Source organism: Canis lupus, chromosome 25 (assembly GCF_048164855.1).
Source record: "Canis lupus baileyi chromosome 25, mCanLup2.hap1, whole genome shotgun sequence".
NCBI lineage: Eukaryota > Metazoa > Chordata > Mammalia > Carnivora > Canidae > Canis > Canis lupus.
In genome coordinates, this window is record NC_132862.1 from 37,533,973 (window position 1) to 37,559,297 (window position 25,325).

Here is a 25,325-nt window from a genome sequence, read left to right on the forward strand (position 1 = left end):
CTACCCAGGCTTCATCTCATTCCTAGATCAGTGCTTCTCTGCAGAGATTGCAAGTAGAGTCTCCCAAGGTGCTTTTAAACAATACCTATTCTGGGCCCATCTCCAAACCAATTCAGTGTTTTCCCGGGCATGGTTGAGGTTGAGGAGGAAATATGCATACATTTCTCCCGCAGCTGATTCTAACATATGGCCAAAGTTGGTAATTACTGCCCATGATTCTCTGACAGTATCTGTAAAGACCTTCCTGTCTAAATTTCCTTCTCAGGAAAGGAAAAGCAACTCTAGGGGAAAACCTTGTATGTGGTCCACATATATCAATCCCCAAAACCTTCTTAAAATCTTTAAATTCTTTTTACCTCTCAACCTGAGAAGACAGAATCAGTAAGATGTTGAGAGCTGCACATTGTAAAGCTAAGACAGATGAAAACAGCCAGTAGTTCCTCCTCTCCCCAGTTTGGCAAATAAGGGAGTGTTACTGACATCTAGTGGGTAGAGGGGGTAAAAGCCCGGTATGCTGACCGCCGTGCAGAGAGCCCCCAAAGCAAAAGGTCAATAGTGTTGACCATGTTTTCCAGTGTCTTCAAGTCCAGAATTTAAAAAATAATAATAATAAATTATCATTTATTCATGAGAGACAGAGAGAGTGGCAGAGACATGGTCAGAGGGAGCCTGATGTGGGACTCGATCCCAGGACTCCGGGATCACGGCTGAGCCACCCAGGTGCCCCTGTCTTGCTGTTTCTTGATTCCTCAGCAGAAGGCCTTGTACATTAAACTCCCACTCTGATTATCAGGACTCTGAAAGTTATTAAAAACGGAAATACATAGGAACGGGAAGATGGCCTTGGTGGAGAAGGACCTAGGCTCACCTCCTCCCACCAACACAACTAGAAAACTAACAAACCATCCTCAATACCCCAGAAGTCGACCTGAAGGCGGACAACAAACTCCACAGCTGAAGGGGAGAGAAGAGGCCACCTTGAGGAAACACAAAAGCAGTGAAAATGAATGTTTACATAAAAATCAGTGAAGGGGGACACCTGGGTGGCTCAGCAGTAGAGCATCTGCCTCTGGCTCAGGCGTGATCCCGAGGTCCTGGGATCAAGTCCCACATCAGGATCCCCGCAGGGAGCCTGCCTCTCGCTCTTGCCTGTGTCTGCACCTCTCTGTGTGTCTCTCATCAATCAATAAATAAAATCTCAAAAAATAAATCAGTGAAGGAACTTAACACATACCAAGGGATGTGAAATATAATAACATATAACTGAAATGTAGGGAGGTGAGGAGAAAAGGAGTTCCAACTGGAACGACCATTAACTTAATGACCACCAGGTGACATAAGGAAATACTGAATCAGTAGATCATACACTGGAAACTAATACCACATTGTGTGTTAACTGGAATTTAAATTAAAACTTTTTTTAAAAAAATGGTGTTAGGGATCCCTGGGTGGCGCAGCGGTTTGGCGCCTGCCTTTGGCCCAGGGCGCGATCCTGGAGACCCGGGATCGAATCCCACATCGGGCTCCCGGTGCATGGAGCCTGCTTCTCCCTCTGCCTGTGTCTCTGCCCCTCTCTCTCTCTCTGTGACTATCATAAATAAATAAAAATTTAAAAAATAAAAAATAAAAAATAAAAAATAAAAAATAAATAAAAAAATGGTGTTAGAGGGCAGCCCCGGTGGCGCAGCAGTTTAGCGCCTCCTGCAGCCCAGGGTATGATCCTGGAGACCCTGGATCAAGTCCCACGTCGGGCTCGCTGCATGGAGCCTGCTTCTCCCTCTGCCTGTGTCCTCTGCTTTTCTCTCTCTCTCTCTCTCTGAATAAATAAATAAACAAATCTTGAGAAAAAAAAAAAAAGGTGTTAGAAAATGAAAAAAGACGTAGCAAATTATTTTTCCTTTTCTGCATAACTATCTTCTCAGGGATTAATTTTTTTCTACACACTTTATCAGTGCTGATCAGTAATTCAACTCTGAATTCTTTCCCAGTTATCCAAATTCCTTCCTGAAGCTTTCTGGGCATGCATGTGGATTTTTTGTTCTCTATGCCTGTGTATACCGGTCACTGTGGAGCTACTTTCCTCATCATCTTCAGGTAATGAGTTGTTGCCTTTTCCTGAGCTCATGCTCATTTCCTTTTTTTTTGGGGGGGGGGGGTTCCTTCCCTATTTTGATAAATATTGCCTTTGCAGCTTTCTATGAAAAGAAACTTGCCTATCTGGAATACCTTTATTTTATGCTCACCCTATAATCATTTCTGTTATCATATGAGCAGGAGCTCTGAGGGACTTTCCCTCTACATGGTAACTAGACCCTTATTAAGGTGACCCCTGGCACCTGGGCTCAGCCAGTTAAGTGTCCAACTCTTGATTTCAGGTTATGTTGGGACCTCAGGGTCTTGAGATCAAGCCCCAGGGCAGGCTCCTTACTCCGCAGTGAGTCTGCTTGAGATTCTTTCTCCCTCTTCCTCTGCCCTTCCTTCTGAGTGCACGCTCTCTGCTGTCTCTCTCGAGTCAATAAATAAATCTTAAAAAAAAAAAAGACATAATCCATGAGGCATTGTTGATTTTATAGGTGGTACAAAGAGGTCTTCAGTTGCCTTACTCTCACAGATAAACAAACCTGCTGTTCTCTAAGTATCTGGGTCCAGAATAAGGTAAGGCTAACCAGAGCCCGGGCTGGAGCTGCCTGGAGTTAGAGCACTTTACACATCCTTCCATTTACTACAGTCAAAAACGTTCCTTAGTGACAGTGGCACTTAGTTTTACTGTGCAGGCCTGGTAGCAAACTATACAGTAAGTATTAGTAAAGTTTGGTACCACTGTTTCCAGTCATGGGAAGGCACCAGCGTCTTCCCCACTTCTGCCTTTGCATCCTCAGTGCAAAACATCGACACAATTGTTACAGGATAACCATGAGATTAAAAAAGTTATTCAGTATTTCGATTTCAGCAACATGGAAGTTTGTTGTGCTTTGCTGCTCACTGCCCATCTCAAGCCAAATAAAGGGATGCTTTGGACAATCAGAGAGCTAACATGTGTTCTCTAGAGTTTGGGAGACAGATACTTGTCTCATTTTATTTAAAAACAACCATCTAGGGACACCTCGGTGGCTCAGCAGGTGAGCGTCTGCCTTTGGCTCAGGGTGTGATCCTGGGGTCTGGGATCGAGTCCCGAATGAGGCTACCTGCATGGAGCCTGCTTCTCCCTCTGCCTGTGTCTCTGCCTCTCTCTTTCTGTGTGTCTCTCATGAATAAATACAATCATAAATCAATCAATCAATCAATCTAGAAGCAGCTGGGTGGCTCAGATGGCTGGGCATCTGCCTTTGGCTCAGGTCATGATCACAGGGCCCTGGGTTTGAGCCCTGCATCAGGTTCCCTGCTCAGTGGGGAGTCTGCTTATCCCTCTTCCTCTGTGTGCTTTCTCTCTTTCTCTCTGTCTCATTCTCAAATAAATAAAATCTTTAAGAAAAAAATCTAAGGGCATCTAGGTAGCTGGGTCAGTTATGCATCTGACTTTTGATTTCAGCTCAGGTCACTATCTCAGGATCCTGAAATTAGGCTCCGTGCTGGGTTTGGAACTTGCATTAGATTCTCTCCCTGTCCCTCTGCACCCCCCCTCTCCCCTGCTATAAACAAACAAACAAAAAATAAAGACAAAACCCAAAAGGTGAGTAGTCCAATTATTTTCCTGTCCTCAGTTCCATTTCCACTCTTCAGTGGAATGGAAACAGAGCATCTATCCTTGTGCTCTGCTCTGTTTTGCAGAGGACTAGACCCCTGTAAATTGTACTTCCTGGAATCTGTGGGCAGCTGGGTTCTGGTTGTGTTTGACCAAAGAGAGGAAGTCCTGGGAGAGACTGGAAGACAGGAAAATGGGAGAAGCCATTGTTCTATCTCTGTTTCTGGAAAGCTCCCCTCTAACAATGCAAGGCTGCAGGCTATACAGGCTTGGGCAGTTTCAGCAGCAGACTCTAGGGGTTCTGGCAATATTGTTGGCAGGGAGTGTGTTCTGTGCTCAGATCTCCCTGCCCTGGGTGTGGAGCAACACCTGCAAACACTACACTTCGGGTTACCCGCCCTTCTCAGTTTGCTCCATGAGCTCTTCATTTATTTATGATAGTCACTGAGAGAGAGAGCGCGCGAGGCAGAGACACAGGCAGAGGGAGAAGCAGGCTCCATGCAGGGAGCCCGACGTGGGATTCGATCCCGGGTCTCCAGGATCGCGCCCTGGGCCAAAGGCAGGCACTAAACCGCTGCGCCACCCAGGGATCCCTTCAAATATTTTCATAACAATTCCTCTTCATAGATTTGCGATGTTTGAAATACCTGGTGTGGTTTCGGCTTTCTTGTCTGCACCCTGACAGAGTGTTTGAAATGGCCTAGTGTAGCTAAACAGACAGAGGGCTCTGGATGACTGTTAAGGTCTTGGTCTGGAATTAATCTGCTCAATACCATCCACCCAGGTTAGTGGGTAGATGTAGAGGGGTTTTTTGTTTGTCTTTTTGTTTTTAAAGGAGGAAACTAAGTTTTAAGAATTTATGAGAGGAAAAAAAAAAAAAAGAATTTATGAGAGGGACACCCGGATGGTTCAGTGGTTGAGCATCTGCCTTTGGCTCAGGGCGTGATTCTGAGATCTGGGATCAAGTCCCACATCCGGCTCCCTGCAAGGAGCCTGCTTCTCCCTCTGCCTGTGTCTCTGCCTCTCTCTGTGTGTGTCTCTCATGAATGAATGAATAAATCTTTAAAAATAATTAATTAATTGATTAATTAATTTATGAAAGAGTATAAGCAGTGTGTGGGGTGGAGGGCCCAAGGGAGAGGGAGAAACAGGCTCTCCATTGAGAAGGGAACCCAATGTGAGGCTCCGAGATCCCAGGACCCCGGGATCCTGACCTGAGCAGGAGGCAGATGCTTAAGCAACTGAGCCACCCAGTCACCCTGACATAGAGGTTTTTTTTTTTTTTTTTTTAATTTTTATTTATTTATTTATGATAGTCACACAGAGAGAGAGAGAGAGGCAGAGACACAGGCAGAGGGAGAAGCAGGCTCCATGCACCGGGAGCCCGACGTGGGATTCGATCCCGGGTCTCCAGGATCGTGCCCTGGGCCAAAGGCAGGCGCCAAACTGCTGCGCCACCCAGAGATCCCGACATAGAGGTTTTTGAGTGTGTTTTGCTTCCTTTGTCTTTTATTAGAGAAGATGGTATAATACAGGAATAGACTTAATAGCATGGCCCCTGGTAATACATACGCATTTCAAGCCTGCTTCTCCCATTACATCCCAATAGGAGTCATATACATGGATAGGCTGACTGTTTAGGGAAAATGAGTCATGCTTGGTTTAGAAGGATCTACTTAGGAGAGCAACTTTCAGCTCCTGACAAAGAGCCACAGAGAGTGTGTATCCACCTTGAAAGCCACAGAACTATAACCTCAGGAGCAACAGCAATTGAGGGGTAAATGGAACACACTCACTTAAAAAAAAAAACAAATCCAATGCAAGATTTTAAAGGTCTACAATTCTGGGGGCACCTGGATGACTCAGTTATATCATGTGACTCTTGATCTTGGAGTTATAAGTTTGAGCCCCACATTGGGTGTAGAGATTACTTAAAAAACAAAATCTTTAAACAATTTTGATAAAATCTGGAAAGACTTGATTATTTTAAAAAGATAAGGCACACATTCTGATTTTAGGAATGAAAATACATGGCATTCCTATTTATTCCAAAAGCTCTAAATATAATAAGAGAAAAAAATATATATAATAAGAGAACCTCACACTTGTTAAAATGACTATTATCAAGATAAGACATAACAAGTGTTGGTAAGAATGTGGAGAAAAGGGAATCCTCGTGCACTGTTGGTGGGAATGTAAATTGGTGCAGCCACTGTGGAAAATAGTGAAGGTTCTTCAAAAATTTGGAAATAGGGATGCCTGGGCAGCTCAGTGGTTGACCGGTTGCCTTTGGCTCAGGTGGTAATCCCGGGGTCCAGGGATGGAGTCCCACATCGGGCTCCCTGCTGGGAGCCTCCTTCTCCCTCTGCCTAGGTCTCTGCTTCTCTCTCTGTGTCTCTCTCATGAATAAATAAAATCTTTAAGAAAAATAAATAAATTTTTTAAAGTGTCATATTCAGCCATAAAAAAAGAAGGAAATTCTATTTGCAAAAATGTAGATGGACCTTGAGAGTATTATGCTAAGTGAAATAAAGTCAGAGAAAGACAAATACTACATGATCTTACATGTGGAATCCAAAAAAGTCAAACTTATAGAAACGGAGTAGAATGGTGTTTGCCAGGGGCTGGGCATGGGGAGAGAAATGGGGAGATGTTCATCAATAAGATGAGTCTTAAAAAAAAAATAATAATAATAAGATGAGTCTTACAATAAGATGTAAGTCATAAGAGGAGTAAATTCCAGAGAGCTAATGTACAACACGGTGACTATGGTTAGTGATACTCTATTGTATCCTCGAAAGTTGTTATAAGAGTAAAACTTTAATGTACCCACCATAGCAACAACAACAACAACAATGAAATGATAATTATGAGAGGGGATGGATGTAATTAACCTTATTGTCATAAACATTTTGCAATATATACATGTATCAAATCATCACATTGTACATCTTAAACTTACATGATGTTATATGCCAATTATAGCTCAGTAAAACTGAAAAAAAAAGCATGTAAATCCTTACCCTGATAAATTTGAAATTTACTTAAAAATTTCCTACAAAATCACAACATACCAATAATATCTGTAGAAGGAAGAAATCTGAAGAGTTATATATGCATTTTTCACCAGCTCTAAGTAAAACCTTGTCACAAAGGGAAAAACATAGATTGGAGTGCTATTAATATAACAGAAGCGACAGACTTAAAATATAAACAAACCTGAGTCAGAAAGCTACTCACCAAGTCCTCAGTCCAGGAGGGTTCTGATAAAACAGTAGCAGAAGGAGTCCCATCCTTCCCAATCCCCCCACTAACTTCGCTCTGACCCCAAGTCTAAAAATGTGAGGGATGAAGTCACGTTCTTCTTTCTGACAGCAGGTGGAGCCATTGAGACATGTACAACTTGCCGCAAAAAAAGCTAAAGACCCCACAGACCACCTTCTATGATGATTTAACAGATGGATGCACGGGTTTTCCTCGTTGAAATCAGCCAAGCTCCTGACTCTAATGTGCCAAACCTGGTAGCAGTTTTCAATCCCAGTTGGTCCAGCTCCAAGGCACCCAAAAGCTGGGGTACATTGTACATCCTACCCAGAAGCAGGGGTTTTATTAGGTTTCAGGATCTGTCCCCGAAGAGATCTGAAAAGTGAAGCCACCTTCATGCCTGTTGACATGTATGGCTAGAGAGCATGTCTCACTCCTATGCGGGAGGAACATGAACATGATGTTCACCAGGGAGCCTGTCCACAGGCAAGAAAGGAGTCAGCAGAGAGGCTCCAATGGCCAGGGGAACTACAACCTTTTCAGAGAGAAACAGCGAGCAAGAGCAGGGGAAGGAGCAGATGGAGAAGCAGACTCCCAGAGTCTGACACGGGGGTGGTTGGGGGAAGGGGGGGGCGGCTGGATCCCAGGACCGGGAGATGATGACCTGAGCTGAAGGCAAATGCTTCACAACTAAGCCACTCGGGTGCTCCTGCAACATTTTAATTTGTGGCAAGTCCAGAGAAGTTTTTAAAAATTAGATCATCGGGATCCCTGGGTGGCGCAGCGGTTTAGCGCCTGCCTTTGGCCCAGGGCGTGATCCTGGAGACCCGGGATCGAGTCCCACGTCGGGCTCCCAGTGCATGGAGCCTGCTTCTCCCTCTGCCTGTGTCTCTGCCTCTCTCTGTGTGTGTGACTATCATTAATAAAATAAATAAAAATTAGATCATCTTTTTATCTGCAACACTTTGTGCAGTGGGTATCATGATGCTCATTACACCGAGGAGTATCCCTAAGATGGAAGTCTTAGAAAACCTGAATATTTGACTTAAGTCACAAGCCAGGAAGTAGAGAATCTAAAACCAGATATGACTGTTAAAAATTATCCTGCACAAATTCATTCTCTGAGACAACCTCTAGAATGTGTGTTTGGAAGTTAGGAAATGGGTTGTGCGGGCACTATCTTGTCTAGATTAGGGTCACAATACCACATGATCTCAACTGCTTCTGCGACTAGTAGGCTATGCCAAGAATTCTCTTTCTTAGAAATTAAAAGGGTTTGTCCATTCTTCAAATGCCATCTTCCAGCAGCTGAAAATGTATTTACCTTTTCGAATCCTGGGACCAAATAGAGCAGCAGTTTCTAGCGATAAAAACCTGGTTGATCCGGATGAAAGGGACTCCTAGAGGGGAGTGTTAAGGGAATCAGGATTCCTGACAGGAACCCGGGTGCAGTGTGAGCCAGGAAAGTGATATTTAACACCATTGGAGCAGTGGTTCTCAGCTAGGGGCAGTTCCCCCCCACCCCCCACCCCAGGGTCATTTGGCAATATCTACCAATGTTTGCGGAATAAGGGAATGGGTGTTACTGGCCATAGGAGAGGAAGGACAGGGACTAGGATGGGACAAGGAAGGCCAGGACACATGGAGAGGGCACTTCAAAACTTAGTATTCCAGATAAATATTTAAAGAGTCGGACTTTTACCTGACTGAGCCACCCAGGCTCCCCAAATGCAAAAATCTTAATATGAACATAGGAATGGGGCAGCCTGGGTGGCTCAGCAGTTTAGCGCTGTCTTGGGCCCAGGGCATGATCCTGGAGACCCGGGATGGAGTCCCATGTCGGGCTCCCTGCATGGAGCCTGCTTCTCCCTCTGTCTGTGTCTCTGCCTCTCTCCCTCTCTCTCTGTGTCTCTCATGAATAAATAAATAAAATCTTAAAAAAAAAAAAAAGATTTGAACATAGGAATGAAGGATTGATGATGTTCTGAATGCAGAAGAGAGTGGGATATAAAGCTAGAAAAGATCTAGACTTTATTGCCCCTAACTCTCACTCTAGAAAAAAGATAACACAAAGAAAAAAAGTACTTTTATTTTTTTCAATATTTTACTTGTAAGTCATCTTTACAGCCAACATGGGGCTTGAAATCACAACCCCAAGATCAGGAGTCATATACTCTACTGACTGAGCCAGCCCGGTGCCACACACACACAAAAAAAGTTAAAAAAATAAAATTATTTTAACTAGTTTTAGTGTAAGTTTACTGATCAGCTTTATGATCATATGATTATGAATCTCCTTCTAATAATATTCAAACAATTATGTTAGTCTAACATATCAGATTATAAGAGCTGGGATCCCTGGGTGGCTCAGCGGTTTAGCACCTGCCTTTGGCCCCAGGGCGTGATCCTGGAGTCCCGGGATCAAGTCCCATATCAGGCTCTCGGCATGGAGCCTGCTTCTCCCTCCTCCTGTGTCTCTGCCTCTGTCTCACTCTCTATGTTTATCATGAATAAATAAATATGTAAATCTTTAAAAAAAATAAAAAATAAAAATAAGAGCTGATTAATTTGGTGGAAATTCAATTTATGGTAAGCATAACTTCATAATTTATTAGTAATATAAGTAGTTTATAAATATTTAAGGAAACATATTCAAATTCTCCTAGATGTGGGTAGTGAGAGCCAGTTCAGCCTTCATACTACATCCTTTTGACATGTGGCCATCACTCTTTTGAGTATTTCCTTACTTTTTGGTACCACAAGATATTCCAGGCTCATCTTCGATCTATATGGAATTAAAGAAAGTGAATTCATCTGTGTTAGTTCTTATTTTGGAACTTTGCTGTCCTGCTAGTGCAGTTAGAGAGCTCGATCACTAGGGTATTTATCAAAATAACAGACCGGATGCCAGTACATTTTTTTTTTTAATATGGAACACTTCATGAATTTATGTGTCACCCTTGAACAGAGGCCATGCTAATCTCTGTACCTTTCCAATTTAACTACTGAAGCAAGCACAGATACCAGTACCTTTTACTTTCCTAGAAGATGATTTTAGTCATGTCACTTGGTTCTTTCCTGTTGACTCTCTAATTTTATTCCTTAATTAGTTATTAATCATTTCTAGCATCTATGTAATTTTTTTTTATCTGACTGATGTTTAAGATGCTATTACTAGGGGCACTTAGGTGTCTCAGTTGGTTAATCATCTATCTTCTGCTTAGGTCATGATCCCAGGGTGTTGGGATCCAGCTCCACCCGCAGCAAGCTCCCTGCTCCGTGGGTAGCGTGCTTCTCCCTCTCCCTCTCCCTCTGCCTCCGCCACCCCCCTGCTTGTGCTGTCCCATTTGCTCTCTCCTCTCTTACAAATAAATAAATAAAATCTTTTAAAAAATGTTATTACTAAATTACTGGCTGGCTGAAAGAAGAAGCTCCAGGATTCATGGAAAGCAGAAGTGTTTTTCAGTATTTTGGTATCGGTGAGGAAATGAAAAGCAATCTAAAAAATGAGAAGCAGAAATTTCCAGTTTGGATTGTGACTGAATAGCTGGTGTCAGGTCAACTCTCTGCTGAGATCAGGGAAAGCTGGATAAACACAAAAACTACTTGAGGGATGCCTGGGTGGCTCAGTGGTTGAGCGACTGCCTTCAGCTCAGGTTGTGTTCCCTGGGTCCTGGGATCGAGTTCCACATCAGACTCTCTGCAGGGAGCCTGCTTCTCCCTTTGCTTGTGTCTCTGCCTCTCTGTCTCTCATGAATAAATAAAATCTTAAAACAACAACAACTACTACTACTTGAAAGCATCAGAGAGCTTTCAATGCAGTAAGGAATTGAAGAAGCCAAGGTATCAGAGAAGGGAAGCCTGGACCTGCCTCTTGCTGACTCAGCAGTGCCGGAAAGACTAGGTACCCACCCTGAAAATGGCAATTCAGAGGCTGGGAATCTGAATAGTTTCAGGAATCTCACAGGTTAAGAAGGGAGAAACAAGTGTAGGACCCACCCTGAGCTGCCCTCAGGGAATATTGGAGGGTGAAAAATAGATTCTGACCTCATAAAGACTGACATTTGCAAAAGTAAATTTGGGGGATGCCTGGGTGGCTCGGTGGTTGGGTGTCTGCCTTAGGCTAGTCATGATCCTGTGGTCCACATCGGGCTTCTTGCAGGGAGCCTGCTTCTCCCTCTGCCTGTGTCTCTGCCTCTGTGTTTGTGTGTCTCATGAATAAATAAATACAATCTTTTTTTAAAAATTATTATTCATGAGAGACACAGAGAGAAGCAGAGACACAGGCAGAGGGAGAAGCAGGCTCCCTGTGGGGAGCCTGATGCAGGACTCGATCCCAGAACCCTGGGATCACACCCTGAGCCAAAGGCAGACACTCAACGACTGAGCCACCCAGGTGTCCTAAATAGTTTTAGATTTAAATTGAGATGATAAAAAAAGATAAATAATAATAATAATAAATTGAGATGATAGTACCAAGAGTTTCCTGTATATACTACCTACCCAGTTTCTCCTACTATTAACATCGGTATGGTATGGTCATCACTACTAATGACCCAATAATGATACATTATTATTGACTAAAGCCTATACTTTATTCAGATTTTCTTATTTTACAACCTACTGTTCTTTTTCTGTTCCAGATTTAACCAGGATACATTACATTTAGTCATCAAGTCTTAAATTTCTTCAGGCTGTGACAGTTTCTCAGATTTTCCTTGTTTTTGATGACCTTGATGGAGGAATATTGGTCATATATTTTGTACAATGTCCCATATTGAAATTTGATATATTTCTCATGATAAATTGGATTGAGGGTTTTTCAGAGCAAAACCAGAGGTAAAGTCCCATTGTCATCTCATCATATCAAGGATACATACTATCAACATGCTTATTGCTATTAACGTTGACCTTGATCACCTGGCTGAGGTAATGTTTGTCAGTTTTCTCCATTGTAAATTTACTCTTTTATCCTCCTTTGTATTGTACTCTTTGGAAAGAAGTCCTATGCACAGCCACATTTAAGGGACGGAGAGTTAAAAAGGGGGGGGGATGGGGAGTTATGCTCCGACTTAAGTTTGTATACATAATATCTAGTATTTAATAAACAATATTAGACATACAAAAAGACAAGAGTTGGGATCCCTGGGTGGCGCAGCGGTTTGGCGCCTGCCTTTGGCCCAGGGCGCGATCCTGGAGACCCAGGATCGAATCCCACATCAGGCTCCCGGTGCATGGAGCCTGCTTCTCCCTCTGCCTGTGTCTCTGCCTCTCTCTCTCTCTCTCTGTGACTATCATAAATAAATAAAAATTAAAAAAAAAATTAAAAAAAAAAAAAGACAAGAGTTGACTTAAACAGAAAATAAAATAAAAACCCAGGTCCAGAGATTAGAGTTATTAGAATCAGACTTAAAATACCTATGATTAATATGCTTAAGAATATAAGTAATAGAAGGAAAAATTTCAGCAAAGCACTAGAAACTAAAAAATATATATACATATGTGTATATATCCATACATTATATATGTATATATGTATATTTGGGTTTGGGAGTTTGTTCTTTTTTTAAGATTTTATTTATTTATTCATGAGAGACACAGAGAGAGAGGCAGAGACTGATGTGGGACTTAATCCCAAGACCCCGGGACCACGCCCTGGGCAGAAAGCAGGCACTCAACCGCTGAGCCACCCAGGTGTCCCAGTATACATGTATATATTTGGAAAAAAGAGTAACAAATTAAGAACTTTTTTTTATTTTATCATTTTATTTTTTTAAGAACTTTTTTTTAAAACCATGCCCAATGTGGGTCTCAAACTCATGACCCCAGATCAAAAGTCCCATGCTCTACCCACTGAGCCAGCCAGCTGTTCCACAAATTAAGAACTTAAAAAAAAAAAAAGATTTTATTTTATTTATTCATGAGAGACACAGAGAGAGGCAGAGACATAGGCAGAGGGAGAAGCAGGCTCCATGAAGGGAGCCTGATGTGGAATTCAATCCCAGGACTCCAGGATCACGACCTGAGCCAAAGTCGGAAGCTTAAACGCTGGGCCACCCAGGCGTTCCAAATTAAGAACTTAATACGTGAATTTCACAGCAGATTAAACACAGCTGAATAAGAAATTAGTTGGGGGGATCCCTGGGTGGCTCAGCGGTTTGGCGCCTTCGGCCCAGGGCGTGATCCTGGAGTCCCGGAATCGAGTCCCACGTCGGGCTCCCTGCATGGAGCCTGCTTCTCCCGCTGCCTGTGTCTCTGCCTCTCTCTCTTTGTGTCTCTCATGAATAAATAAATAAAATCTTAAAAAAAAAAAAAAAGAAATTAGTTGGGGTTCCTGGCAGGCTCAGTGAGTAGAGCACACGTAGAGCACACAACTCTTGATCTTGGGGTTGTGAGTTCAAGACTCACATTTGGCACAGAGGTTACCTAAAAAAAAAAAGAGAGAGAAAATTTAGTTAACTGAAAGATAAGTGAGAAGAAAATATCCATACAGGGATGCCTGGGTGGCTCAGCAGTTGAGCATTTGCTTTTCACTCAGGGCATGATGTCTCTGCCTATCTCTGTGTGTCACTCATAATAAATAAATAAATACATACATACATACATACATACATACATATATACATACATAAATAATCTTTTTTTAAAAAATCCATACAGAAGACCAGAAAGACAAAACAACAGGAGAGAGCCTAGGTGGCATATATGGGTCCTTGTGAGAAGGTCTAACATATGTAATTGAGTTCCAGAAGGAGAATTTAAAAAGAATGAGGTAAAAGAAAATTTTGAAGATGAAATGGCCAAGATTTTACAAAACTGAGGAATGACATCAAGACAGAGTCAAGGTGTTCCTCACACTCATGGGATTACAGAACAAACAAGAGCAGAACAAAACAAAGAATAATTTGAACCAATCAGAGAAAATGGGAAGCAAAAGTACTAAAGAATGTAAAGGGTAAAGATGATGTCTACATCATTCTCTAGAATGATACCTTTTAACAATTTAATAGTTTGAGAAATTGTTATTTTATGCTTTTTTACTGAATATTTTTCAAGGATTAGCAGTGGAAGAAGACTCTCAATGCTACTGTAGTTATCAGTACCAAATAAGTGTGTATAAATAAAACATTAAAATTAAACATCAGGGGCAGCCTGGGTGGCTCAGCGGTTTAGCGCCACCTTCAGCCCAGGGCGTGATCCTGGGGACCTGGGATTGAGTCCCACGTCGGGCTCCCTGCATGGAGCCTGCTTCTCCCTCTGCCTGTGTCTGCCTCTCTCTCTCTCTCTCTCTCTCTGTGTGTGTCTCTCATGAATAATTAAATAAAATATTATTAAAAATTAAGCATCAGAAACTAATATAAGTTGCCTAATAGGAATTAAATACTTGAAAAAAACAGCATCAGATACATTTAATTAGTTCTTTCTTTTTTTAATGATTTTATTTATTTATTCATAAGAGACACAGAGAGAGAGAGAGAGGCAGAGACACAGGCAGAGGGATAAGCAGGCCCCTCATGGGAAGTGTGATGCAGGACTTGATCCCAGGACCCTGGGGATCATGCCCTGAGCCAAAAGCGGATGCCCAACCACTAAGCCACCCAGGCGTCCCCCATTCTTTTATTCTTTACTTTTCTTTTTTCTTTTCTTTTTTCTTTTCTTTTCTTTTTTTTCTTTTCTTTCTTCTTTCTTTTTTTCTTTCTTTCTTTCTTTCTTTCTTTCTTTCTTCTTTCTTTCTTTCTTTCTTTCTTTCTTTCTTTCTTTCTTTCTTTCTTTCTTTCTTTCTTTCTTTCTTTCTTTCTTTCTTATCTTCCCTTGTATCTTGGCTAACGTGGGTTCCATAAGGAAAATTTGAATGTCACAGCAGTTTATGCTCATTATACTCTGAGGCTGTAGGATTTGGAGCTGTCAGTATTCCTCTGAGAGATTTCTTTCTTTTTGGGGGGGGACAGAGGCGTGGAGAGAGTGCATATATGCATGAATGGGGTGGGGAGAGGGAGAGGGAGAGAAAGAATCCCAAGCAGGCTCCATGCCCAGCATGAAGCTCAATGTAGGGCTCCATCCCATGACCCTGAGATTATGACCTGACCAAAATCAAGAGTAAGATGCATTACTGACTGAGCCACCCAGGTGCCCCCTCTGAAAGATTTCTGTGCCCCTCCCACCACCCCATTTTCCCTCCACACACATATTCCTGTTAAGCAGAGACTTTATAAGCCTGCGTATAAAAACCTACAAGGAATATCAAAGAATCAGTTCATGGGAAAAAAAATTTATTACTTTTGTCAGTGTTCTAACTAGATAGCAATCATTCTGAGCATACATAGATTTTTATCCTGTATAGGGCATTTCAACTTTGACTCCCATGCTTAAACAGGCACATTAAGAATGGAGGAAGTTGAAAACGATCATGATTAGAGAGACTCAGGGGATGATGTTGATGGAAAGGGAAGTGCATGACCACATGGAAGAGGCCAGCAACATGGTGCTGAAGTGTTACACTGAAACTATTAAGTGTGTGTTCATTAACAAGCGCCAACTGCTTTTATGTGGGATAATAATTACTCTAATATGAGATCTTTGCCCTCAACAAACTTATTATTATTCAAAAGCTTTTAGCAATATGTTGCAACTAACTCTGCTTTTGATAGAATGTGGATATTTCCCAGAAGTGGAAAAGAAAAAAATGTCTGGATGGTTGGGCCATTAGATCAATAACTGGACCACAATAATATTTTACTCAGTAAGGTATGAGAGTTTTTAGATATGTTGGTCGGACCCCTATTGATCTTCCTTGATGATGAATTTGATGACAACTATTACAGAGGCTCGAGCTGAAAGCTTTGTTGGTGGGATGTAGGATTGACTAGATACAAGGGAAGAAACCCATGATAGGCTATGAATGGGAAAGCACTTAGATGTCTAAAGCAAACAGAAATATCAAAGGACAAAGACAGAGAAACATCAGAAAGGAACTCAAAAGCAACTACACACAAAACCTTAATATGGGAAAGTTATCTTGATCCATCGATGTTTGACAGCCACCAATAACCCATTACTAATTCTGTAGTCATGCTTACTTTACCATCAACCTTGACACCTGCCCTAACACCAAACACCTTGGACAACTGCCATCTACCCAGGGACTATTGATTACTCTTCAAATAAAACTATTTTGGAGGACAACTGTACCTATCAAAATGTAAAACATGCGTGCCATTTGAGGAAGCAGTGTTACTTCCAGAAAACTATTTTAGATATGTGCAAAAGAATTTATGTTTCAAGTATGTTCATATCAGCATAATTTGTCACAGAATATTATAGGGTGAGCATGTTTTTTTAACAAAATGAAGTATTTCTATATTATGAAATTACTTTCTGACCTTGTAGAAATGAGTTAGACTTTCCAGGACTAACTGGAGCTATCCATATTTGTATTTCTGGGTTTTTAAAAGCTATACATAGGGGCGTCTGGGTGGCTCAGTGGTTGAACATCTGCCTTTAACTCAGGGCGTGATCCTGGAGTCCCGGATTGAGTCCCGCATCAGGCTCCCTGCATGGAGCCTACTTCTCTCTCTGCCTATGTCTCTGCCTTTCTCTGTCTCTCTCTCATGAATAAATTTTAAAAATATATTTAAAAAATAAATAAAATTAAAACTATACATAAATGCTTTTAAGAAGTAAGTCAGGTGAACCTGGATGGCTTTGTTGGTGGAACATGTGACCCTTGATCTTGGGGTTGTGGGTTCCAGCCCCACACTGGGTATAGAGATTACTTAAAAATACAATCTTAAAAAAAAAGTCAAAAAAATGTTGCCTCTAACTTAGCACTTGCACCCACATGCTCTGCCTTTTCTCCTATTACAACAGACAGCCTCTCTATGCATCTAACTAATGCCAAACTCAGCATGTGTGCACAAAATCTCATCCCCGTGATTTAGTCTAGGATGTTGCTCCCCTCTCTCCTTATTCATCATTTCTTTTTCCTCCCTGTGGATCATGTCCATGAGCATCAAAATTGTCCTCATTTCCCCCACTTTAAATACACCTTCTCTTAAAGCTACTCTCACCATCAGCTACTCTCCTGTGTCTTTAGCTAATTTCCTTACAGCAAACTCCTCAGAAGAGTACAGTATTTCTTGCTCATATTCCAGCCCAATGTGAACATGCTTGGCTAGGTGGCTCTCCATAGCATCTAGACCTAGACTCCTTCCATCGTATGTGCTGCCATTTCCTAGGTCTTAAGCATCTTCTCCAGTCAATCGATAGATGTGGAAAAGAGAGAAAGGATTGTGCCAGACTGGGGGTGATGCCTGTCACTTCCACTCACATTGCATTGGCCAGAAGTCAATTATATGGTCATTCTTAACTGCAGAAAAGGTGTGTCCTCCAAAAGAGAAAGGAAACACAAATACTGGTGAATATTAACACCAGGTCTCTTATTCCCATTATCCAGGATACTTTACAAAAGGGCAAGACTTGTGGAGTGACAGTTTTCCATACTTTTGCACAATCTCCAATCCTCTGATGCCTCAATTTCTGTCTACCCTTTCATATCTTCTTGCTGCACTTCCCTTCTTAGCCATGGTCCATAGTCACAATTACTCTTGCAAATACATACATTTGGCCTTCCTCTTTTAGTCATTTCCACTACATAAAAATCCATTACTCCAGATTACACTGCAATCTCACCAATCCAGCAGTCAATCTTAGCCACATTTATTGTAGAACAAGTAGAACTTATGTTTGTCCTGATGTGAAGCTATATAAATTGGCATCAATTATTTTATATTGTTGAGGCACCTGGGTGGCTCAGTTGGTTAAATCGTCTGACTCTGGGTTTCAGCTCAGGGTTGTGGGCTCCCTGCTTAGTGGGGAGTCTGCTTGAGATTCTCCCCCTTATCCTCTGTCCAAACTTTACCCCTCTCATGCTCTCTTTCTCTTTCTAAAGTAAATAAATCAATCCTTAAAAAAAAAAATTGACCCTTGACTGGTTCAGTTGGTATAGCATGCAACTCTTGATCTTGGGGTGGTGAGTATAAGGCCCACATTGGGCATAAAGCCTATAATGTGTGTGTGTGTATATATATATATATATATATATATATACACACACACACACGGACTCCACCCCCACCCCCAGAGATTCTGAGTTAATTGCTCTGCAGTGTGCCCAGACATCAGATTCTAGCGTTGGGAGTCATTGGTTGAGTTTGGTGCTTTTCAAACTTCTATGTAGCATCTAGGGATCTTGCTAAAAATGCAGATTCTGATTCAGTAGCTATTGGGGAGGGGGCAACCCAGTTTTGAGATTGAGTCTTTTATGAACACAATTATGTCAAGAAGTTCAATTCTCTTGTTTTTTAGAGGCAGCTGGGAAAGTCTTTAAAAATGGATTAAGGAATTTTAATAGTCTACCATCAGATGTCCCCAGATGGCTCTAGAATTCTGCATTAGTAGTATATTGGTATGCTGAGGGGAAAGCTGAAGTACTGAGGGAAAGAGTGATGACGCACTAGACAGCCGCAAGATTTTCCGGAGTCACAGCTGGGAGCAATCTGAGAGGATGAGCTCAAGCATCAGGCAAGAGGTACTGGCCTTAGAAAGGAGAGTGGATATTTCACTCAAGGACAGTTTTATGATGCAGAACTAGAGAGCCTTTGCTTGTAGTTTCAGGGGAAGAAGAATACTTAATTGTTTCTAAGATTCTTTTTACTAACATTTTTCTGTTAGGAAAACCTGTATTCTCAAAGCTGAACACAGGAAAAGAAGCAGTTCTGAGAAACTCAACACTGACAATATGAAAAAAATTAAAATCTAAGAGAATCTTTGAATAATTGAAATTGAATGCTGAAAGTATAGATAATTGTTTGAGAAAAAAGGACGATCCCACTCCTCTGCAAACAGAATTCTCCTGGACAGTTGGTGCTTCTCTGCTAGCTAAAACAAGCACCTGGGGGTGCCTGGGGGGCTCAGTTGGTTAAGGGTCTGCCTTTGGCTCAGGTCATGATCCTGGGATCGAGCCCTATGTAGGCCCCTTGTCCTGCTTCCTGCTTAGCTGGGAGCCTGTTTCTCCTTCTCTGGGAGTCTGCTCCTCCCCCATACTCATGCTCTATGCTCTCTCTCTCTCTCTCTCTCTCAAATAAATAAATAAAATCTTTTAAAAAATTAAATAAAACAGGCACCTGGACAGGGATCAAATTTTGCTGCTTGGAACTGACAAATATCCACAGATCAATTTGCTTACAGTTTGCATCTCAGATACACTATTTATTGTTTCTGTTAATGGTATTTCTGGGAAGATAGCTCCAACTTGTGTCCTAAATTTAATTCATGTCAAGTAATAAAAACATGACATGTTTATGACTATAAAAAATAAAACAGCAGCAGTCAATAATAAGCTGTACTTAGTGGGGAAGCTTACTTAAAGTGTATAAACCTTCTTACTTCCCAAGTCACCGTGAATGGGTAGAGCCCATTATCTCCTTGTGAGATTCTTCATAAAGGAGTAAAAAAACTTTGACAGGTGCACAAATGCAGTATGTCTGAGAAATTCTGCCTTAAAAAGAATATAGGGGATCCCTGGGTGGCGCAGCGGTTTAGCGCCTGCCTTTGGCCCAGGGCGCGATCCTGGAGACCCGGGATCGAATCCCACGTCAGGCTCCCGGTGCATGGAGCCTGCTTCTCCCTCTGCCTGTGTCTCTGCCTCTCTCTCTCACTCTCTGTGACTATCATAAAAAAAAAAAAAAAAAAAAAAAAGAATATATAAGCCATTAAATAGTCGGCTTTTACATGGTCAGATAAAAGAAACAAAACTGTATACGTTTCTGCATAAGTAAAAAATATATACTTTTTTTGATCAAATATATGCCTATAAAAAGTTGTAACTAAAGTTTTAACATTGTTACACTAAATAAAAAATAGTGTATCTAAGTGTAAGTGCCTAAGTGTATCTAAGGCAATAAATAAAAAATAGCATTGAAATAATATAACTAGGGACGTTTGGGTGGCTCAGTTGGTTGAGCATCTGCCTTCAGCTCGGGTCACCCGGATCCCCAGGTCCTGAGACTGAGTCCTGGATCAAGCTCCCTGCTGAATGGGGAGCCGGCTTTTCCCTCTGCCTCTGCCCCTCCCGCTGCTCCTGCTCTCTCTCTTGCTCACTCTCTCTCAATAAATAAATAAAATCTTAAAAAAAAAAAAAAAAAGAGGGCAGCCCAGGTGGCTCAGCGGTTTAGCGCCGCCTTCAGCCCGGGAAGTAATCCTGGAGACCAGGGATCAAGTCCCACATCGGGCTCCCTGCGTGGAGCCTGCTTCTCTCTCTGCCTGTGTCTCTGCCTCTCTCTCTCTCTCTCTTTCTCTCTGTGTCTCTCATGAATAAATAAATAAAATCTTTTTTTAAAAATGTAACTAATGTGCTTATTAAGTAGCTCTTTTACTTTAAGGATTTACTTATTTGTGAGAGAGGAGAGGAGGAGGGGAGACAAGCAGAGCAGGGAACCTGATGCGGGGCTCAATCTCAGGACCCTGAAACCATGATCTGAGCTGAAATCAAGAGTTGAATGCTAATAAAAAAAATTAAAAAAAAAAAAAAAAAAAAAAAAAAAAAAAGGGATCCCTGGGTGGCGCAGCGGTTTAGCACCTGCCTTTGGCCCAGGGCGCGATCCTGGAGACTCAGGATCGAATCCCACGTCGGGCTCCCGGTGCATGGAGCCTGCTTCTCCCTCTGCCTGTGTCTCTGCCTCTCTCTCTCTCTCTGTGTGTGACTATCATAAATAAATAAAAAAAATTAAAAAAAAAAAAAAAAAAAAAAAAAAAAAAAAGAGTTGAATGCTTAACTAACTGAGCCACCTAGGTGCCCTTGTCTCTTCTTAAGATAACTGATACCATTTATACTGAAAAGTTTCAGCAGGATCTATGTTATAAAAACTTAATTCCGAAATATTTAGATTACAATTCTTTAAAAGATTTGTTTATTTATATTTATATTTACATATTTATTTATTTTTATTCATGAGAGGCACAGAGAGGCAGAGACATAGAAAGAGGGAGAAGCAGGCTCCTCGAGGGGAGCCTGACCAGGACTCCATCGCAGGACCCAGTATCACGCCCTGAGCCAAAGGCAGATGCTCAACCCCTGAGCCACCCAGACACCCCTAGATTACAATTGTTTTTAATTTTTTTTTTTTTATGATAGTCACAGAGAGAGAGAGAGAGAGAGAGAGAGAGAGAGAGACAGGCAGAGGGAGAAGCAGGCTCCATGCACCGGGAGCCCGACGTGGGATTCGATCCCGGGTCTCCAGGATCGCGCCCTGGGCCAAAGGCAGGCGCCAAACCGCTGCGCCACCCAGGGATCCCTACAATTGTTTTTAAAGGGAATTCACAATGTGGTCTGAAAGGAAAGACATCGGCTTATCTGTAGCCAAACCAGCAATGTTTCACTCTTTTTTTTTTTTTTTTTTTTTCACTCTTTAATACCTCTTCCAATTGACTCTGTTTTCTAATGAAAAGAAAAACAGGGCAGCCCCGGTGGCGCAGTGGTGTGGCGCCGCCTGCAGCCCAGGGTGTGATCCTGGAGACCGGGATCGAGTCCCACATCGGGCTCCCTACATGGAGCCTGCTCCTCCCTCTGCCTGTGTCTTTGCCTCTCTCTCTCTGTGTCTCTCTTGAATAAATATTTTTTTAATTTTTATTTATTTATGATAGAGAGAGAGAGAGAGAGAGAGAGAGAGACGCAGAGACACAGGCAGAGGGAGAAGCAGGCTCCATGCACCGGGAGCCCGATGTGGGATTCGATCCTGGGTCTCCAAGATCACGCCCTGGGCCAAAGGCAGGCGCCAAACCGCTGCGCCACCCAGGGATCCCTCTCATGAATAAATAAATAAAATCTAAAAAAAAAAAAAAAAAAATTCCCCGATTTCTTTCCTCGGGATGTAGAAAACATATTAGGTCGAATCCGGACTCAGAAAAAAATGGGCAAAAACATCTGACTTTTGTGATGATACAATCTGTAGTGAATGTTCTACGATACTTTGGTGGCCCTCGATTATAGCTCCCCATTCTTTTCTTTTTTTAAGATTTTATTTATTTATTCATAGAGACAGAGAGAGAGAGAGAGAGAGAGAGAGAGAGAGAGGCAGAGACACAGGCACCATACAGAGAGCCTGACGCGGGACTCGATCCAGGGTCACCAGGATCACGCCCTGGGCTGCAGGCGGCGCTAAACCACTGCGCCACCGGGGCTGCCCATAGCTCCCCATTCTATACATGTTCTTTGTATATGTGAGTAAAGTAGGGTTGATAAAGCTGGCTTGCCCCCAGTTTTACACAATTTGCTTTGCCTTAAAGTCACACTCTAGAAACCTTGGTAAGGTAGATACAGCAGTGAGGCCAAAAGGCCACACTTTATTTTCTTTTTAAGATTTTATTTATTTATTCCTGAGAGACACAGAGAGAGAGGTAGAGACACAGGCAGAGAGGGAAGCAGGCTCCACGCAGAGAGCCTGACGTGGGACTCGATCCTGGGTCTCCAGGATCACGCCCCGGGCAGAAGACGACGCTAAACCGCTGAGCCAACTGGGCTGCCCATGGCCACACTTTTTACATGAATTTCATTCCATTTAAAATCCACATGGATCCATTCATCTTGTCTAGTAAATATGTGTTTATTTTGTGGATATAAAAATCTATTCTTGGGTGCCTGGGTGGCTCAGTGGTTGAATGTCTGCCTTCAGCTCAGGTAGTGATCCCGGGGTCCTGGGATCAAGTCCCACAGCAGGCTCCCCACAGGGAGCCTGCTTCTCCCTCTGCCTATGTTTCTGCCTCTCTCTCTGTGTCTCTCATGAATAAAAAAATAAAATCTTTAAGAAAAAAAAATAAGTAAATAAAAATAAAAGTCTATTTTTGGGGCACCTGGCCCAGTAGGTAGAGCATGTGACTCTTAATCTCAGGGTCTTGAGTTCAACCCCCACATTGAGTATGGAACCTAGCTTAAAAAAAAAAAATTTTTTTTTAAAGCATATTCTAGGGGCACCTGCGTGGCTCCGTCATTAAGCACCTGCCTTCAGCTCAGGTCATGATCTGAGATTGAGCCTTGCATCAAGCTCCCTGCTCTGCAGTCAGTCTGCTTCTCACTCTCCTTCTGCTGCCCCTCCTGCTCATGCTTTATCTCTCTCTCTCTCTCTCTCTCTGCTGAATAATTAAATAAAATATTTTTTTAAGTCTATCCTTACAGAAGATCTAATTTTTTTTTAAATTACTAATTTCTCATTGAAGGCTGCCTCTTTTCTTTTTTTAAAGACTGCCTCTTTTCATACTTAGAGGAGAAGAAAATGTCTCAGAGTAAGAAACTCAGTAAATTGTAGTGTAAAATAATTTGTGCACTGTTGTTTTTATACTCAGTACAAAGGCACATTTGAGAAAAACAAAAAGACTTTAAAGAATATAATAGCTAAAATCTCTTAATAAATACTAATGTTCTTCTTTTAAGATTTTATTTATTCATGAGAGACACAGAGAGAGAGGCAGAGACACAGGCAGCGGGAGAAAGGGGAGCCTGATGCGGGACTGCATCCCAGGACTCCAGGATCACGCCCTGAACTGAAGGCAGAAGCTCAACCCCTGAACCACCCAGCTGCCCCAATAAACACTAAGGTTATTAAGGGTCTGAGGCTTAACTTCGGTACTAACGATTTGGAAAGCCACATCAAATATGAAAACTGGATTAAGATTTATTTAAAAACTATAGACATGAAATCGCTTGCTCCTACTCTATGATTTTCATCAAATTATAGTATGAGGGGGATCCCTGGGTGGCGCAGCGGTTTGGCCCCTGCCTTTGGCCCAGGGCGCGATCCTGGAGACCCGGGATCGAGTCCCACATCAGGCTCCCGGTGCATGGAGTCTGCTTCTCCCTCTGCCTGTGTCTCTGCCTCTCTCTCTCTCTCTGTGACTATCATAAAAAAAAAAAAAATAAATAAATACTAAAAAAAAAAAAATTATAGTATGAGTAACCAGTGATAGCATCTCATGCTGTCAAAACTCTTATCTGCCATTTATAACTTGCTCTTCCACAGATCAAGTCCTCCTTCCTGTGGAGCCCGCACCATTGCGTCCCCAGTCCCAACCTACCAGGACCAATCAAGGCCTTCATATAAACGAACTGCAGGATCCTCACTGCTTGGGCAAGTGTTCATCATAATTCATACTGCCAGGGGCAGCCCAGGTGGCTCAGCGGTTTAGCGCCACCTTCAGCCCAGGGCATGATCCTGGAGACCCGGGATCGAGTCCCACGTCGGGCTCCCTGAATGGTGCCTGCTTCTCCCTCTGCCTGTGTCTCTGCCTGTGTGTGTGTGTGTGTGTGTCTCATGAATAAATAAATAAAATCTTTAAAAATAATAATAATAATGCACACTGCCCACACTACCAGGAATGAGAATCTAGACAGCAAAACACTGCAAAAAAAGTTCTAGTACAGAGGATAACCTGCACCTTCCTGAAGCATAAAGCAATCATAATCAGGCAACACATGCAGCAAAGGCCTGTGCACACTGACACTCCTGGTTGACAGGAAGTTTCCTGGTGTCTGGTTTATGCTTGGGCTTCTCCGTGGTTTTAACTTCAGCCCAGGAAACATCGGTGTGCAATGACGTGAGCTGTGCGTTGGAGTCCCCTCAGGAGCCTGCTTCTGTCTCTGCCTCTCTCTCTCTCTCTCTCTCTCTCTGTCTCTCATGAATAAACAAATAAAATCTTTAAAAATAAAATGAGGGCAGCCCCGGTGACTCAGCAGTTTAGCGCCGCCTTCAGCCCGGGGTGTGATCTGGAGACCCGGGATCGAATCCCGCATGGGGCTCCCGGTGCATGGAGCCTGCTTCTCCCTCTGCCTGTGTCTCTGCCTCTCTCTCTCTGTGTCTCTCATGAATAATAAATAAAATCTTAAAAAAGAAAGAAAGAAAAATAGCACATCCCAAACAAAGTTCTTCCCAGGCTCAAGTATTGTGCGGTTTTGTTTTTTTTTTTTTGTTTTGTTTTGTTTTGTTTTGAGAATTTTTTTTTTTTTATTTGAGGGGGAGGATAGAGCACAAAGGGAAAGGGAGAAGTAGGCTTCCCCCTGAGCAGAGTCCAACATAGGACCCTAGGATCACAACCTAAGTGAAAAGCAGATGCTTGCCCAAATGGGCCACCTAGGCACCTCCAACGCTCAAGTCTGAAATCCTCCTCTTTGTTATTTACCCACAATCAGAGTAAAGACTTGTGATGGTGGGATCCCTGGGTGGCTCAGCGTCTGAGAACCTGCCTTCCGCCCAGGGCGTGATCCTGGAGACCAGGATCCAGTCCCGCGTCGGGATCCCGGCATGGAGCCTGCTTCTCCCTCTGCCTGTGTCTC

The 25,325-nt window shown here is 42.5% G+C and overlaps 1 protein-coding gene and 1 non-coding gene across 15 annotated transcripts in view; one reads left to right on the plus strand and one right to left on the minus strand.

Moving 5' to 3' along the window:
- Positions 1 to 24,695, plus strand: part of DPPA3 (developmental pluripotency associated 3) — an 85,947-nt gene extending 61,252 nt beyond the window's left edge. For 6 of the 14 annotated variants that reach the window (XM_072799177.1, XM_072799173.1, XM_072799171.1 and 3 more), the window contains 2 exons: positions 1,989 to 2,094; positions 24,016 to 24,688. In XM_072799177.1, the coding sequence (XP_072655278.1) occupies positions 1,989 to 2,094; positions 24,016 to 24,096 (187 nt within the window). In that variant the 3' untranslated portion in view covers positions 24,097 to 24,688. Of the gene's footprint in view, positions 1 to 1,988; positions 2,095 to 7,057; positions 7,899 to 24,015 lie in introns of those variants that run through there. The other 8 variants (XM_072799178.1, XM_072799170.1, XM_072799168.1 and 5 more) reach the window with 5 other exon arrangements.
- On the minus strand, positions 9,870 to 9,972 carry LOC140617774 (U6 spliceosomal RNA). Its single transcript, XR_012017941.1, has one exon. It is a non-coding gene; the product is annotated as a U6 spliceosomal RNA (small nuclear RNA).
- Positions 24,696 to 25,325: the final 630 nt, after the last annotated feature.